This window comes from Ambystoma mexicanum, chromosome 4p, assembly GCF_040938575.1.
Source record: "Ambystoma mexicanum isolate Mex_15411 chromosome 4p, UKY_AmexF1_1, whole genome shotgun sequence".
In the NCBI taxonomy this organism is placed as follows: Eukaryota; Metazoa; Chordata; class Amphibia; order Caudata; family Ambystomatidae; genus Ambystoma; species Ambystoma mexicanum.
In genome coordinates, this window is record NC_090927.1 from 455802087 (window position 1) to 455819375 (window position 17289).

Genomic DNA, 17289 nt, shown 5'->3' on the forward strand with positions numbered 1-17289 from the left:
TTATACCTCCGGCAGTCACATGGGGGAGTCTGCAAGCAGCTAGCTCAAGCCACAATTCTTCTTTAAAGGGGAAGTATTGCAAATGGTGAACACTGGCAAAAACAAATGTTTACCCTGACACAGCTGATGCCTTGGGATGGGTGAACGCAGAGGTCTCGATTTGGCTTACTTAGGACATTTGTAGTTCTAGTTATAAGGCATAAATATGTACAATTTCCGGTTGGGTAAAATTACAGTTTCAAGGAAAGCACAATTCCTAGTCTCTTGTTGATTTTATCACATTTGTGTCTGCTAACCCCACTTTCTCCCTCTCAGCCCAGCTAACCCATTTTGATATCCCCTCCTTTTAAATCCAAAAAAATGTGTCTTAATACAAGAGACAAGTTGAACACAGCGTTGCCAGTTGAATAAAAAAAAAATGTACTGAATGTATTGGATTTTTTGTAAATCTTAGTTTTAATTTTTGTGTGAGAGTAAGGCCTGTATTGTGTTTTACTTTCTTTTCTGTTTGCCTTTTATCCTGAACATGTGTTTTGAATATTGATGAGTTTATTGACCAGTAGCAATAAACAAAACAGTTTTATTACTTTTTTATTGTATTCATTTTTATTTTTATTCTGTTTTATGTGTGGTGCTTCATGTGCATGTTTACTTTATAAATCTTTCAATGCAGAATGTCTTCCCGCATAGATTACAATTAAAATTAATACACTGATTTGAATCATTTAACTACCCCTGTGTAATTTGTTCCTTTCATGTGTTTATAGGCTTTGGGTCCTGCTCCAAAATGGTGCTCCTTTTTAGACAACTTGACAGAAGAGTTGGAGGAGAATCCTGAGAGCACAGTCTATGATGATTATAAATTTGTAACAAGGAAAGACCTTGAAAACCTAGGTAACATTTCCGAGTTTATAATTTCTATTAACTGGCTTTTAGTTACACTAGCATTTTTTTATGACTCGATGATGGGGTTGTGTGATTGTACTTGCTTTTATGAACATGATGGTTTAGCCCTTAGATTACCACCTATTATTATAAGCAATAGTTACTAACATGCAAACATGTAATGCCTCCCTCAAAACTCCTTTTCAGCACTCTTTCAACATCCATGTATTTTACTGTCTTCTATGTATGTATTGGATTTGTAAAACCCGAACCTAGCTGGGACGTAACTGTGTGCTGTATATATGTAAAGCACCCAGGGCATTACAGGTTGGTGTGCTGGCAGCAGGAGATGTGCTGCAATAAATGGTGGTCCCCTGGGCTGTGGGGTTCACCAGAGAGGGAGAATTAGGGCTGAGTGGAGTGATCGGCTACTGGCGAGATGCTCTTTGAAGATTAGGGGTTTGAGATGCATCCTGAAGTGTAGGATGCAGGGGGGGCAGGCAGTCTTATCTGCATGGGGAACATATTCTAGAGACCGATTACATGGCAGGACAAGGCTTGTTTCCTGGTATGTTCCTTCTTGCAGTTCTTTGTTTCAAGCATTGCAATGTTGTGGCTTCTGGTGATGTGCTTCTGGTGGTGCAATGATCTCTGATTTCAACCAACACAAGTTCTGATTTGTGTTAACTTGTACCACTTAACACAGTGTTTACTAGGTCACTACTATAAGAACACTAGTCCCTACAGTTGGAATATGTTGCATTGTCTTGACAATAACTTCAACAAGCTCTGGACACACCTTAAATATTTACCTTTTCTGTAAAGTGTGTAAGGAACTCATGGTGGCAACAGTAAAGACAGACACAAGTGATCACAGTTCAAGGGTGTTTATTAAACTGTATACACGGGTCAGAAAAACGCCTAATCTAAACCTAAATCTAAGATACGAGCAAGCTACAACCATCAAATAATAAGGCAGTGCTAGTGGTGTTGTGTCAAAGAAAAAGGGCATATACTAAAAAACCTTTTGCCAATCCTTACCGCTAAGTTACAAAATAGTGCGGGATAATGTTCACAAGAAAAAAAAGTGTTCTCCGAATAATAAATCTGGATGGTATGCCTGGGGTCTCCCTTCCCTGCGTTTTAAGCATGGGACAAGGCAGGACTTCTGAGCACAGCACACTCCTGGGTCTCGCCAGCATGAGGTTGCAGTTCAGTTCCAAAATATCAGGGCCTTCTGTGGCCAAATCTCTTTTACACAAAGTCTCTTGCCTCAGAGGACCTGAAGTGACAAAACAAACAAAAAAAGTTCCTTCAACAAATCTTACACGTTGGGTGATTACTCTTTGCCTTAGGATCCCGCTCTGTCAGGCTTTGATCCTTCTTTCAGTGGGGCCTCCCTCTGTCGGGTTCACTACTGCCTTTCAATCACAAGTGCAGCAATCATTCACTGTGGACATCCCTCCATCGGATTCACTCTTGTCAGCACAATGTACTCGGGTCTTTCATGCTTCACCCCGATTTACAGGCATCCCTCAGCCGGGTTCACATTTGCTATATACTTAGTTCAACTTACTTTATCACAGTATGTGATTAACTCTCGTTCGCTTTCCCCTTTGCATCCCTCTGTCGATTTCACATAGCCATTCTAACACTATTCAGGATTCATCTTATCAGAAAGCTGGGGTTCCCTTGCTCTAGCTTTCTCTTGGCATCCCTCAGTCGGGTTCACACTTGCCTTCGTTCAAAATGTTCACAATCTCAAAACAGTCTCTTTAGACCCCTTAGGTTTTTCCCTTTACCTAAGACCGGGTCTCAGCCTCCTGTCAGGCTACACACAGTTCTATTAGCGCAGTTTCTTATGCTTCTCAATGTGTAAAAGACTTGATTGTACGAGGGGTTTTGCTGGACCCTTGTTTGACCCCTTTTTGACACTTCACACTGACCTTCCCCAAGGCCTCTTGATATATGCAGTTTCAACAAACGGGTACAGATCAGTGTCTTTCGAATAAACACCCACCCAAAACTGGGTCCTAACTATTCCTCTTTTAACATTGGAAACAATCAAATCACCACCACTCATGCAGTAAAAACTCTGGGTTTCTACTTGGATTCCACCCTCTCTTTCAACAAGCAGGTTAACACGATGGCCTCTGCCACCGCTTACACCTGTAAACTGATAAGAGCAGGCAAACCCTTCCAATCCAATAATAGCTGCATCACACTTGCTAGAGCTCTCGTTTTATCGAAGTTGGGCAATTGCGACTCTCTCTACATTGGGGTAAACAAGGAGGTTATCAAAAGAATTCAAATTTTGCAGAACAATGCGCTTAGAGCAGCGTTGGGTATTCCCAGGAGAGCCCACAGCACTGAATTTAGAAGAGCCAATAACTGGCTCTCAACTCATGAGAAAATCCAGCTAAAAGTGGCCTCACTTGTTTACAAATGTCTAAACAATGCCACGCATCTTTCTTCGAGATTCACGAGAATAAATCCAACAAGATTCACCAGATCCTCTAACTCCAACAACATTTCAACACCTAGATTCAAACTGTCCAGAGTTGGTGGCTGTAGCTTCCAGGTCAAAGCAGCCCAACTATGGAACTCCCTACCAACCACCCTACGGACAGATTAACCATACCCCACTTTCCGACACAACCTGACAAGGTGGATCAAAGACGCGGACAAATAACAGACTACTAACTGCCTAGACCTACTCCGCATGTCCCTCCACTGTTTGACTGTACTTTTGCACATCCACCACTCAGCATTTACCGCCTGTCTAAGTAGGACTGTAAATATTTGTACCATTATTTTGCCTTCTGTGTATATTTATTGTCACCACATGTGCCTCTGTTTCTGTAACTAAGCTGTAAGTTGTTGTATGCAATGCGCCCGGTTACCCTTGGGTCTGGTGCGCAATACAAGTAATAAAACAAACAAACAAGCAAACGTGGCGTTGGACCACTCTGCACCCGGACCTCAACTGGGCTTTCTTTAAAGTTTAACCCACACACAAGTTCTTTGTTCATTAGTGCTTGCGTTCATATTGAGTTGCTGATTGCAACCTTCGGTTCAACACAGCCCGTCTTACTATCCGCTCCCTCCGACTCAGTTGAACTCCTTGGCGTTTCTTGCCTCTGGAGTCAAGGCACTACCACGGTAGCAGGCACGTCTCCCCGCCTTGGTTATCAGTGTGGGAAGGCCTTGTGCACCGCTGACATCTTTTACACCTCACAGCAGCTTTCGTTCTCAGTCTTATAATTCCTTTCACTGAGACTTTGCGGCTTTGAGTTGAAAAGGGCAAGGGCATTTTCCTCCTTGTCATCTTTTCAGCTCTCGTCACTTTGCTTCTCCGTTTGAACTGCTGTCCTGCAATAGCTGCCTCCTCGTGCGTTAGGCCTTGCTCTTAGTTCGCTCTCGTGCTCCACCTTTTATCCCTGTGGGGGAGGGGAAAGGACAGTCAAGTGTGTGTGATTATCAGCCATTGCCTGACTCTGCCCTGACCCTTGTGTTGGGACATGTCAGGTAAAACTGCTCTGGTGTTAGTCTGTTTGTTACGGTGTAAGAAATTGTTTGTGTTGGAAAGTGGGTGGAAGAGTTTCTGAATATCCTACTGGGTGGGATGGGGAAAAGGTGTCGTAAGGATGGGGGTACCACTTCTCACCCTTCAGTGTCCCACTTCCACTCCCCGAAGACCCCTCATCCAGGTGATCCTCCCCCAGGAACTGGATCCAATAGCGATGGCCATGTCTTGGCCACCTGGATGACAGACTGTCAGATCCCTTCAGTCTAGCGCAGAGGTAGCACGAGCACCTGCCTCCTTGTAAGGTCTTGGCACCTGAGAGTGCGTAAAACCACAGGTCACCGCAACCTGCCAGGGAAAGATGGTTTAGGGTCCACCGGATTAGATGGCTAGGGAGAGTGAGGGTAACCGGGTAGAGGGTTAGGTAGAGGTTGTGGATGGGTAGGGTGTGTTTGGAAAACCAGGCCCCGATATCCCCTCCTGGGGTAAGGAATCTCCGCCCCTTCACTCTATGCACACATTCACACTTTTGAATTCCTTAGTTACTGCAAACCTCTTAACTGCCTCCTGATTTGCCTGAACCAAGAAAGTGCACCTGATTTGTGGATATCATTACCTCATTCTCTCCCCCTGTACCCTAACAGTATTCACGTGCACATAACATTTTCACTTGCATGTAACTTGTTAGCTTTTGGAACACATAACCTTGTACACATTTAGCTCTTAACAATAGTAAACTGCACTTAGCTTCGGTTGTGCCATTCGTCCCATGTACTGAAGAGTGGGAGTCTGACTCCTGCGTGGAAGGCTGCGCTACAAGACAAGCCAGAAAACTTTGAGTGTGCGCAGCGGAAGCAATCGTTCTAATCATGAGCGGGAAGACGCTTTATAACATTAAGTCATTCAGTATTCGTTGACCGCCTAGCGATTATTCAGGCTGCCCAGGTTCAAGGGTCTGTACAAGCACACAACTGCCTCATATGGCAGCACGTTCCCAGATCCAGTGCAAACAAATTGGCTTCCGGGTTTAGCACAAAACTGTGAAATAATACCCTTCCGAACGCTGCGCTGTCACAGACGTAATTAACGTTCCTCAAGAAGCGCTCTCCTAATAGTTTGTATGCAAGCGCGTATAATGTTGCACTTATCTGTAGCGAGGAGTGGAGCCTGCAGTGAGTGCAGGCGGGTTACAGCTTTGCGATGAGTAGCCTGCAGGTGCCCCTTGATCACGTCCGCTCAGCATGAAAGCCAGTAGCACAAGCGAAGACTTTCGGGCGTGGCGCGAGCATGCGCCTGTTCTTAGGCGTGGTCCTGGCTGCACTGGAAGGCTCATGTTCACACAGGCTTTCTGGGAAGTGTAGTTCAATAGTGTGCCTCACGTTGCTTGTCCCTCTTCCATAATGCAATGTCCCTTTTCTGCAATATAAACAGAGAAGCTTCCTCATGTAGTTATATCTAGGTCCTTTCCTATAATTGTGTTGGAGTATTCTTCTTCCATTCATGCCACATGGTACAGTTTTCCCTTTACCCATGGCTGCCAAATGTCTTTTTCTGACACGGACCCCCAGGGACTAGTAAGTGAGACACCCTCAGGTTTCTCAGTGTGTGGACCGGATTTCTCTCGTTTCTGCATCACTTTCATTAAATTCCTTCTCCCTTGTTTTGTTGTATCCATACACCACTCCAAAGAAGCAAATAAGATATTTTAACCGTTCTACAAAAACACCTAACAAAAACAGAAAATTAATTTTAAAGAGAGGCATATATGTAAGCAAGAATGGGTGGGATGTGATCTGTGTGGCCTCCATGCTTGTGCCTGCTCAATTTTTCTTGTATATCCTCAGTGCACAAAACAGGTAGTCTGCGTTTGGCAGTGTCCTGCGTGGGACTGGCTTCTTGAAGTGTGTAGAAATTGGTGCTGGCCTGGCATCTCTGGCCTGACATGATGAGGCACGGGTGAGGGAGAAGACTGGGAACTGCTCTGCTGTACAGCATGCTGAAAATCAGTGATGCTAATGGATATGTGCCTCTCACAGATCCCTCATCTTAGAAATATCCAATAGGCATCCATCTGCACATCTAGCTTCAGAACCTTTTGTCACGGGGGTGGGAGGGACACAGAGGTATGTGTACGCACTGCAGCTTAGTTTCAGTGCTGTTGGTGCACATGACTCCGAAAATGACATCATAGGCATTATATAGCTGTGCTCCATTACCTCAGTTCCTTTTCTTCACACACTTGGCCTGCTGCTTTCTGAACACTCTAATGCATTTAGCATTTGAATTTGCCTGCTCCATCTCTCAACTGAAGAGCCATGCAAGCACTGTGGGAAATCCATGTCAGTATCTGGCCTCGCCAAGACTTGCCTTTGGGTAGTCAAGACGCAGACACAGAGGAGTATGTATCTGGCCCATTTTTGCATCTGGTTGGCCTCCTGCTCCAATTCCCTCTATCCCTGCCATGCGAAGGATGCTTGCCACTCTCTCCTCCCAGGGGGTATGGTGCAGTAGCTCCACTGTGCCTCCTCCAGTGGCAGTCGTCTCACGGTGATGAGTGGCAAGGAGGCTACGGACACGTGCCTTGAGGTCATTCCACCTCTGCCTGCAGTCTTCCACATCCTGCTTCACAGTGGCCACTGCCACTACCTTGTCCCTTATGTTGACCCATATTGTGCTCTTCTGGCAGACAGATGTTTTGCGCTTATTTGCCCCAAACAAATAATCAGCATTGGCCACCACTTCATCGACCAATACCTGGGGTTTGCGGACCCTCATTTCTGGCACCCTTGCCTTGCTCTTGTTTCCTAGCATGTTTTCACAAAGGTGGGTAGCTGGATTGCAGAGGGAAATTGAGGCTTGAAGATGGATTTTGTTGTTAAAGATGGGCATTGCTTAGCTTCAATCACACATCGAGCACAGCGGCTGCAATGCTGACCTCTCCCCACCCTCCCTGCATATTTCATCTCACTGTTGAGGGGAGCCAGTCACTGAGATGAGCCTTTCTTGTGGTGGGCACAACACTGATGCCTTGTTCGGTCTAGGGTGCGTTTTTTAACATCTGAGCACATCACATGCTCTAGGCTGACTACGGGGAGGGGGCCCTATTGGGCCTGCAAGTGAACAAAGAAGCGCGCGAGTCAGTGCAAAGCGGCGACTTCACATTCACAACATGGCTGCCCCCTCTCCATTGACACCATTGACAATCCGGTGCCAGCAGATGTCTAAGCCGCCCCCCACTTCTGAAGACCCCACTCATAAGGCCCCTGTCTGGGCCGTTAAGGACCATGAGGCCCCTCCCCACCTTTTTTCCCCACGTCGAACTAAGAAGCAGCCTCATGATGCACAGCCGGCTCCCCCACAAACTTGGCCCCTGCACGTCCACGATCTCTGTAGAGCTAGTGACAGCAGAACTTTGTCTTGCCTCCTCCATTAACTAAATTGAACCATAAATGTGCCTTTCTCAATTTGCCTTCCTGACTCATCAGATCTACCTCTCCTTCACTGCATTTTATGCCCCTTGTATGATTTTCGAATTTAGCTGTGTTTTTTTGAACATCTTGCACTCCATTCCAGCATTGCATTCTTGCCCCTTGTTTGATTTTTGAACTTAGGTGTGTGTGTTTTTTTTAACATCTTGCAACTCACTTCTTGCATTGCATTATGTGTCCTTTGTGCCCCTTTGTAACTACTAGGCAGCCTGGTGAGCTTGGGCTTGGTCTGAGCTGTGCAACCACTCCCCTTTCCTTCAATTATCCTCTGCCACCCTGATGGCACTCGCCATCTCCCCCATCTATCCCCTACCCTCCCACTCTCACACATTCTGGAAGGAAAAAGTACAAGAAATTCACCCTGGCAGCCAACCCTGGCCTACCCATCGCAGATACCTGTCAGTGCAATTTACAAACGGGTCTTCATAGCTATCCTCTTCTCTATCCCCTCCCCAGAGCTATTGACTCCCTATCTCATCTTTACTCTCTCCCCTTTCACATCCTCTCCCATTATTGGTGGTACCAAGTGGGAAGTTCTCTTGGTGGGCTTCTCATCATCCTAGTGTATCATTAATGTCTACCACACTGGCACTATCTTGGTTCTTGGTCCTCAACCCAACCTTCTTCTCTTTGACCGGCACCTGCCATCCCTCATTAACTTCCTTCCCTCACCTGCCTCTCCCCCCTACTATTCTCTGTCCCTCCCCCTCCGACTGTTGTACAACACCCCTGTACTTCTCCTCGGAAAACCTTCAAAGGCAGAGACCGCCTTCATCTAGCCACACTTAACGCTCCCTCAGCCAATAAACACTCTGCTGATGTCTGCCTCCTTCTTGAAGACATTGGGCCTCATTACGACCCTGGCGGTAGCTGTGCCAATAAAAATGGCATGGCAGCCGCCGGCGTAGTTTCTTTTCCGGCGCCTGGCAATTGGGAATTACCAGGGCATTACAGCCCTGGAGGTCCCAGTAATTCCCCATAGCCAGGCGCCGGGAAAAGTTACTCCCCATTCCCATTTGAGTCCCATAGGGCTCAATGAGAATGGGGAGGAGGAATGCACCGGCACTGTTGCACACAATGCCGGTGCATCCGTCAAGGTCTGCGAGCGGGTGCCTTTCCACCCGCCAGGGAAAGGCACCTGCATGCAGAACTCTGAGTATGCCGGTCCGGTAACAGTGCCGGTATCTTACAGGCACCGTTGTTAACAGACCGGCATACTCATGAGGCCCATTAACCTCGACATTCTCGCTCTCACTGAGACGTGGTTCAATGCCAGCTCAGTCACTGCTTTTGACTCCCTATTCCCCAATGGCTACAAGATCATTTACAAGCCCCACCCAAACCGTGCTGGTGGTGGGTTGCCTTAATTTTCCCTGAGTGGATCTCTTCCTCCCGAATGCCCACTCAGTCTTACTCTTCCTTTGAACGCTTGGTGTGCAAGTTGGTCATCTTGCCCTCCAACTCTCTGACCATTGCCACCATCTACAGGCCTCCTGGGTCTACCACCCTGTTCCTCTCTGAATGAGCTGATTTCTCCTCCTCTCTCCTCTCAACCACTTCTAAACTCCTTCTCATCCGTGATTTAAACTTCCATTTGGACTCTTCAATCACGCTATCCACTCTCTTACGTGATCTTTGCACCTCGTTCTCCCTCTCTATTCTCTCTTTTGGTCCATTCCACTCGGTCAGACAGACTCTTAGCACCCTCATCCACTCTGATCTTTCACTCCCCTCCCCACGGATCACCCCTCTCTCCTGGTCAGACCACTCTCTCCTCTTCTCCCACCTAGGTCCCCTCAGCACTCTGACTCTACCGCCGACTCTGCTCTCACCAATCTCCATCTGGCCATCACTAACACTCTGGACATTCTTGCCCCAGTCATGAGGATCCGCCTTAAACCTGCAACTAAGCATAATACCTGTTACGACTCTGAACTTGCAGCCCATGAACGCAAGTGCAGAGCTGCAGAACGGAAGTGGCAGACTCTGACAAACTGGCCTGTCGCCTGCTCCAAACACAAAACAGACTCTCCATCCGCGCCAGGAAAAGGGCCCACATCCAGGCGCGGGTCTCTGGTGCATCCAAAATCACGGCTGTACTCTTTTAAATCAGCAGGGAACTAGCCAACCCTTCCTCAGTCTCTTCCTCACCACTCCGCTCCCAGCCCCTTTGCAAAGCAATGGCCACACACTTTACTACTAAAGCTCTGGACATCCTGAACTTCCTTGTTTCCCTCTCACCCCACCCCTCCTTTGCCTCTTATGGCCTCACACCCTCCTGCTTTCTCTCCTCCTTCTCCCCTGTCACACTTGATGAGGTCACATCCATGAAGTTCTCGTCCAAACAAGTCTCCCTTGCTTCTCCAGAACCATTAAGGACAACATTGGCTCTCTAACACCTGCACTTGCTGATTTCTGCAACCACTCTTTTGCCACTGGATCTTCCCACTCCTCCCTCAAGCATTGCCTTGTGTGCCCTCGCCTGAAAAAACCTTCACCAGACTCCACATGCCCAGCCAACTACCGCCCAATTTCTCTCACCCCCTTCCTCAAGAAACTCATGCAGAAGCTGCCTTTCCCCCAACTTATCTCAGACACTGAACTTGTTGGCGGTCTCCAGGACCATCAATCTGAATTCTGAGCATCATGAGGCACAGAAGCTGCTCTTCTGGAGACCCGTTAAGAATTGCTCTCCTCTGGATTCAAACTCTCCTGGCTGTCCTCATCCTACTTGATCTCTCCTCTGCCTTTGACACAGTGAACCAATCCATCCTAAAAAAAGGCTCCATGATACCTTTGGTATCTCGGAGCGGGCACTGGACTGGTTGACCTCCTTCCTAAGTGACTGTATGTCACAGGTTATTCCGGGCACCTTCTCCTCCCCTACCTCTTTTTCTACCTGTGGTATCCCCAAGGCTCCAACCTTTCCCCATGGCTCTTTAACACTTAACTTTCCCCACTGGTACTCCTCATCTTCACCTTCTCCTACACAGATGACACACAACTCTTCTTCAAACTCCTGCTGACCCTCCTACCTCTTCCATCATCCCGAACTGCCTACCTGCCATCCATTCCTGATGCACATCCAACAATTTCTGCCTCAATGCCAGGCAGACTGAGATCCTTCCTATTGGTACCCCTGCTCCCCCTTTCCTCCCCTCGATCTGGCCATCCTCTATGGGCTCTCCCCCTTCTCCTTCATCTGAAGCCAGAAACCTGGAGTCCTCTCTGACTCCTTTCTCTCCTTCCTTCCTCCGTCGCATTCAGGACATTGCCAAGAAGTCCCACTTTCAGGTCTTCCTTCTCAAAGGAATTCTCCCTTATCTCACTTTCCTCCAGAAGCTCAATGTCACTAGAGCTCTTGTTCTCTCTAGGCTAGACTACTGCAATAGCCTTTTATTGAATCTACCTTATTCCTCCCTATGACCCCTCCAGCTAATCCAGAATAGGGCAGCAAGATTTATCCTTGGCCTTAAGCCCAGGGACTGCATAGCTCCTGCCCTAAAAGCTCTTCACTGGCTCCCTGTTACTGCAAGGATTAATTTCAAATCCCTCTGCATCATCCTTATGGCTGTTTGGGGCCAGGAACCATGGAATCTGCTACTTGCTCTTACTAAATACTCCCCCTCTAGACCGCAACCTTCCTCTGGTGCCAACTCTGTGTGTTAAGCGTTTCCCTAAACAGGGCCGGTGGCCGATCTCTTTCCTCAGCTGGTTCCCTCTTATGGAACAGCCTCCCCCTCCCTCTTCTTCTTGAGCTTTATCCCCTCATATACCGGAAGCTCCTCAAGACTGTCCTCTTCTCCTCCTCCTTCCCATCTTCCCTCCTCTTCTAATCCTACAGTTGCTAAGCTTGGTGACGAGGGCCCTTGTGTGTCCTTCGGGGCCCTGGCCTCCCACACCCAATCGCCTTCGGCCTCCGCCGGCCCACAGCGCTTGCCGTGGCACCCGCTGGCCTACGCCACTGTAGGCCTGCACTTACTTTATTGCAGCTGAAAGCTCCCTAGAACTTCCTACACTGGGCACTTACATCCGCTGCTCACCCATGAGCACGACCACTCCAGCAATAACCCCCCACTCCCTCTTCCCCCTCTACTCTCTCTGCACTTGCACACTCTGAATGCTCACAAGGCCTAGTAGGTCCATCTTATCTTCCTCTGTGTTATTTTTTTCAATCCGTTGTCCCTCCCTGTTGCCCTATGAGCGCTTTGAAACACAATTTACTTCTTGTATAAGTGCCTAACAAATGCCCAGTAAATAAATAAATAATTGTGTGAAATTACGCTACTTCCTCTTAGTGGTAATTCCGCCGGCAAAGTTAACGTTTAGTAATCCCTTAATTATTCCAGCGTTATCAGTAATTCTGCTGAAATTGTGCGGAGTTCCCGTTCTAACTTGATTTTCGGTGGAAATTACGGTTACTGCTAATGGTTTGTGCGCACTCCTGTCAACCTGTAATATGGGGGTAATTCTGTCGGACACCCAAGCAGTAACAGTAATTGCGTCCACCGAATTACTGGCCAGCTTACCGCCTTACTTGTAATGAGGCCCTATGAATGTCTCGAACAGGACACTAAGTAGAATCTCTGCAAATATCATTTGTTGATATCCAAGTGGGTCAAAGTGCAGACAGAAACGATTATAGTAAGGATTGATCCTGAAAAAGTGTTAGACTCCCTCAAATAGTGTGCTTTCTTTATGCGGATGATATTTTCCTCACACTCACTGATTATCCAAGTTGTTCGCCCCCCCTCAGTTTCAAAGGCTAGGGGAAGCTTTCCAGGAGCCTGCTGCCATTAAAATGAATTGGTTGAAGCCCATATTGCTTCTTGTAGCTACTACTTACTAGACACTGGGCATTGGTAGATTGGTGTTCTCAGATACGCTGCACTGGGCACTGACCTAGGATTGAACTTATCAGACACACAGTGAGGGGGGGGGGGCTCTGAAATGGGAAGCCTGTCCCTATAAATGAAAATAATCTATTGTTGCAATGTATGTACTTGGAAACTGGTATGTACGAACCTTGTTAACCGCAAACATCACAGACCTGTCCATCTGATTCAAAATAAAATAAATCTCCTCAGGGCACATATGTGGGTTTTTCAGAGGGTGCTCTATTTCCAGGTTGTGTGTGCATAATTCAGTGTATGACACATGGCTTATTTAGTTAAAAGTATTGTGGAGTAGATAATGATTTCGATGGAGTTGAGTAACCGTTGTCCCATGTTGTCCTTTCCGATATGTACCACGTTACCAGAGTTGGGCGAGTGAGACAAGAGACGATTATATGCATCTAGCCAACTGTGGGTCTCTGACGAGGGTTATCATCTGTTAGGAAGGTTCTGTTCTTTTTTTGTATTATTGTATGAAACAATTCTTAAACTACCAAAAAGGGCATAAGGTGAATACTATTTTTTATATTTTTATTACAAAAAGTGCAATGTTATTGACTAGATGTACCTAATTTGGGGTCTGTGTTCTGGATTACTTAACACCAAGAAGATGCTGCACAGCATTCTGTTGTCTGTGCCTCTTTATTGATGGGATGATGGTGACCAATGTTCCAAAAGTAGGGACTGTAACTGAATTTCGCAAATGGCCTCCAGCTACACCTCTGGTATCTAGAAGGCACTGCTTCCTCATGACTTATTTTAGCAAGTAATGGAGACCTTTTAACCTTATAATGTTTGTTGGAGCAGGTGAACCGTTCGCGAGATGCTTCTGCTTGCTTGACCCCTATCTAGGAATTGCTACTATCCTTAACACTAAAGTGCATTAAAGAGCCACAATATTCGAATATGTGTATTTTTACAAAGATCTACCAAGAATTGCAAGAATTTCATCCAAGTACATTCAACAGGGGTCTCTAGACAAGGCACTGTTTTGCTATTGGATTTTTGCTTATGCCCATTTTCCACCTTCACTGAGGCACAAAGTCATGCACAATCATGTACTCACACTCTCATCTGATGTACCCGTCCTTGGCATTATACATAGATATGAATCCAGCCCCAACCTTTCTAAAATACAGCCAGAGAAGAATTACTCACTCACACAAGAGACACTGAATTTAGCAGTGTGGCTTATGAATCTTATAAAATGGATATGTGCAATAACAAGCGAAATGTCTGCAGATTCATAGAAAAGCTAAACACAATTCTCGCTTGTGCTATTCAAATAAATAGAAACTATTTGTTATTTTGTGTAACACAGAGAGAATCAAACCGCTACATGCCATACAAGGTATATTATGATGTATTCAATTATTCACCAGAACATGCTTTATCATATAGTTCCTTGAAAGTACGTTTTACAACATTGACACTGTGTGTCATGTCAAAGCACCAGGTAATAATGGTGGAAGATACCAGTGGTTAGGGCCTTTATAGAAGGTGTTAAGAGTTAAACCATTCATAACAAGGCCGACAACAACCAGGAATCTTATTGTGGTTCAAATAGGCTAATACCTTTGACATTTTAAACATTGCATAAATGTAATTTCAAATGTGTTATGGCAGATGTCCATTTTTGGGGAGTCTGCTGTCCCATTTGATGGGAACCCTTAACGTTTTGTTTTCCCCCTTGTTTTTCTCTGATCTTTGACTTTCTTTTTTGTGCTTAGAGGAACAGCCAAAGCTACCCTCCGACTGCAGCCCTTTTTTTTTTTTTAAACTCTTCTGTCCTTTGGTAGCCCATATGGCTGCTAAAGCAAGTGCTTTTTAAGCACCCCAATTTGACCCTAGGGTGAGTATAAATGTGTGTTGTGGATTCATTTTGGCTTTACCAGCAGTGCAGCCAATTTACTGCATTAGTAGCCCAATGTTCCTTTATGGTAGCCATTGGAGTAGTAAAGCATTTTTTAAGTCTTAATCATGGCTTTTTTGTTTGGACCATCCCTTTTGGGCCACCATTTTAGGTCTGCCGCAGGGATTGCAAACCATGCGGCAGACTTAAAATGGCTGTTGTTCAAACATGGGCCCATTGTGATCCCACCCCTACAGCCTATGTAGTGCTTTGGTCTGGATTAGATTGGTCCCTTACCCTAGAAATCTTAATACACAAACTGTATGGACCTGAGTTTTTGGAGGTTTTTAGGTACGGTCTGATTGTCCGGCTGCCAAAACCTTTGTGTCTGTCTTTTTCATGTGGTTGGAGGGTTGGTTTAGGCCGATCCATGAGTAAGTGTGTATATCTGGGTGAGACACTGGGGCATTTATCAGTTCTACTAGCATTCTACTAGTTTACTGACCTGCTTTGCTGAAGTATTTTGCCACAAAGCTGGGCTGCTAGTTTTAGGACTATGTTTGACTGTACTGAGTGAGCTCTGGTTTCTTTGTCCCTAGCTCTGGCTTCCCATTTGGTTGCTAGGTGTCCTTTTATACTGTTCCTCATCAACGTCCTGGTCCTTTTCACTGGATGGATGAGCTTTCCTAATATGGGACAGTTTCTAGGCCATTTGTCTGTTGTCCTCCCGTTTCATCCTCCGGGCCATGGTACCTCGAGGTTAGGAAGCCACCATCATCCACAATGGTAGTGGGACACCACTACCCACTCTCTGCATTTCGTCTGAGCTGTCTTGGGTTGCCTCCACTATAGCTCCAATTGAAGGACTGTTTTCTGCCTGCTGACTGCCCCCTTTTACTGTTCGAGCCATCCGAAAACTCTTGGTCAGGTTCCTAGGTCTTCCTGGTGCATTCTTTGTCATGGCTTTCACTCATAGCTGGTAGGTCAGTCTCCTGGACAGATTAGTCTTTCTTTGGGTTATCTGGGTCATCACTGACCCTGAGTGCAAGTCCCTGGTTGACTGGGTCATGTAATGTGCCATGTGGAAGAAGCTTTTGGCCTTTCCAGTTGTTTCATCATTCCTGAGCAAAGTCCTCGGAACCCTGTGTAAAGTGTTTTTACCCCTGGGTTCTGGGCTGGTCATTTGTCTGATTTGATTTGGTAAAACAAGAGGTTGTTTTCCGTTTTCAGATTCATAATACTCCCTCTTGAGAGCCCTTTGTATGAAGATATTACGACAGGCATGGTAGGAGGGGAAAATGAAGTCCTCACCTGATCCTGATCTCCCCAGATTGGGCGAGGACAATGTGGTCTTCTGGAACTGCCGTATGCCCTCCTATCCGACTTCCTCAGAGGATGGACCTCTTGTCGCAGTCGGGAAACAATGTGCTTCACCAGAACACTGACCCTCTCAACCTGCATATTCGGCTCTTAAGAGGCTGAGATATGGGGACTGGTGCCTCAACAAGGAGGTGTTACAAGTATTGTTGGCTGCATGTAGACCGTCCACTAGGTCCCTATTCATGTGCAGATGGAGAAAGTGTTACTTGGCAAAAGGCGTGGACCCAGTGTTATGTCCCACCTCCTCGGTGATGGTGTTTTTGTTGGCTTTAGCCAAATCAGGCCTAAAGTGGGCACAATAAAGGGTTATCTGGTGACCCTTTCCTTGTTTGAACGGGGGCCAGAACAAGGTTAATTTTTTACTTTCTTGTGACTGCTCATTTGAGCCTTTGTACTCCACTTCCATCAGACTCTTCACATTGAAGACCACTTTTTTAGTGGCAATCATGTCCGCAAGACGGGTCAGTGAATAGCAGGAACTCACTTGCAAGCCCCCTTTCCTGAAGTTTTCCAAGGAAAAGGCTTCCCTGAAAGTTCACCCTAAATGTTTATCTAAGGTGGCGTCAGAATTCCACTTGGGCCATTTGTATCCTCTGCCCCAGGCGTCTACGATGAGGAGAGGCTCCACAGGTTAGATCCCAAGAGGGCGAGAAAGGATGACCAACTGTTCATTGCGTTCTTGCAATCCAGGTTAGCGCAAGCTGTCACCAAACGGACTATCTCTTGTTGGCTAGTGCTGTGTATCTAATTTCTACAGGAATGCAGGTAAGGAGTTACCGGCAGGGTTTAGGACCTACTCTAACAGAGGGGTCACAGCCTCCTCTGCCCTCCAGAGGAGAGGGCCAGCTAGGGACTTTTTTGGGGCGGCAACGTGGTCCTCTTTGAACACGTTTGTCAAGGATTGCAACTCAGACATTACCAGTGGAGCTGAGGCTCACAAGGAGAAATTACTTACCAGTAATGTTCTTTCTATGGATTATTCTCCGACAGAGTCCTCATCGCCCACCCATCCTACCCCACTTGGAAGTTCATGGGTCTCAATTGCAGTCTTTTGTGGCGCTTCTATGTGCCGATGAGATGATGAAGAGATTGCTACGCATGTACTCTGGCGATTGGTTCCCAAATTGTCTGGATTCTGCTGGTTTTGTTTTAAAAAAATTAGGAAAAAAAGGAGGTAAGCAAACAGCAAGTTTACTATGGTTTTGATTGCTCTCACCGTAATGTATGTTCCCTCTCGCAGACTTAGCCCAGGAAATAAAGGTG

At 46.4% G+C, this 17289-nt stretch overlaps 1 protein-coding gene across 1 annotated transcript in view; it reads left to right on the plus strand.

Annotated features, from left to right (window-relative positions):
- Positions 1-17289, plus strand: part of NOL10 (nucleolar protein 10) — an 856295-nt gene that overhangs the window by 559193 nt on the left and 279813 nt on the right. Inside the window, exon 14 of the mRNA XM_069605973.1 lies at positions 768-894. Within this exon, the coding sequence (XP_069462074.1) occupies positions 768-894 (127 nt within the window). The remainder of the gene's footprint in view (positions 1-767; positions 895-17289) is intronic.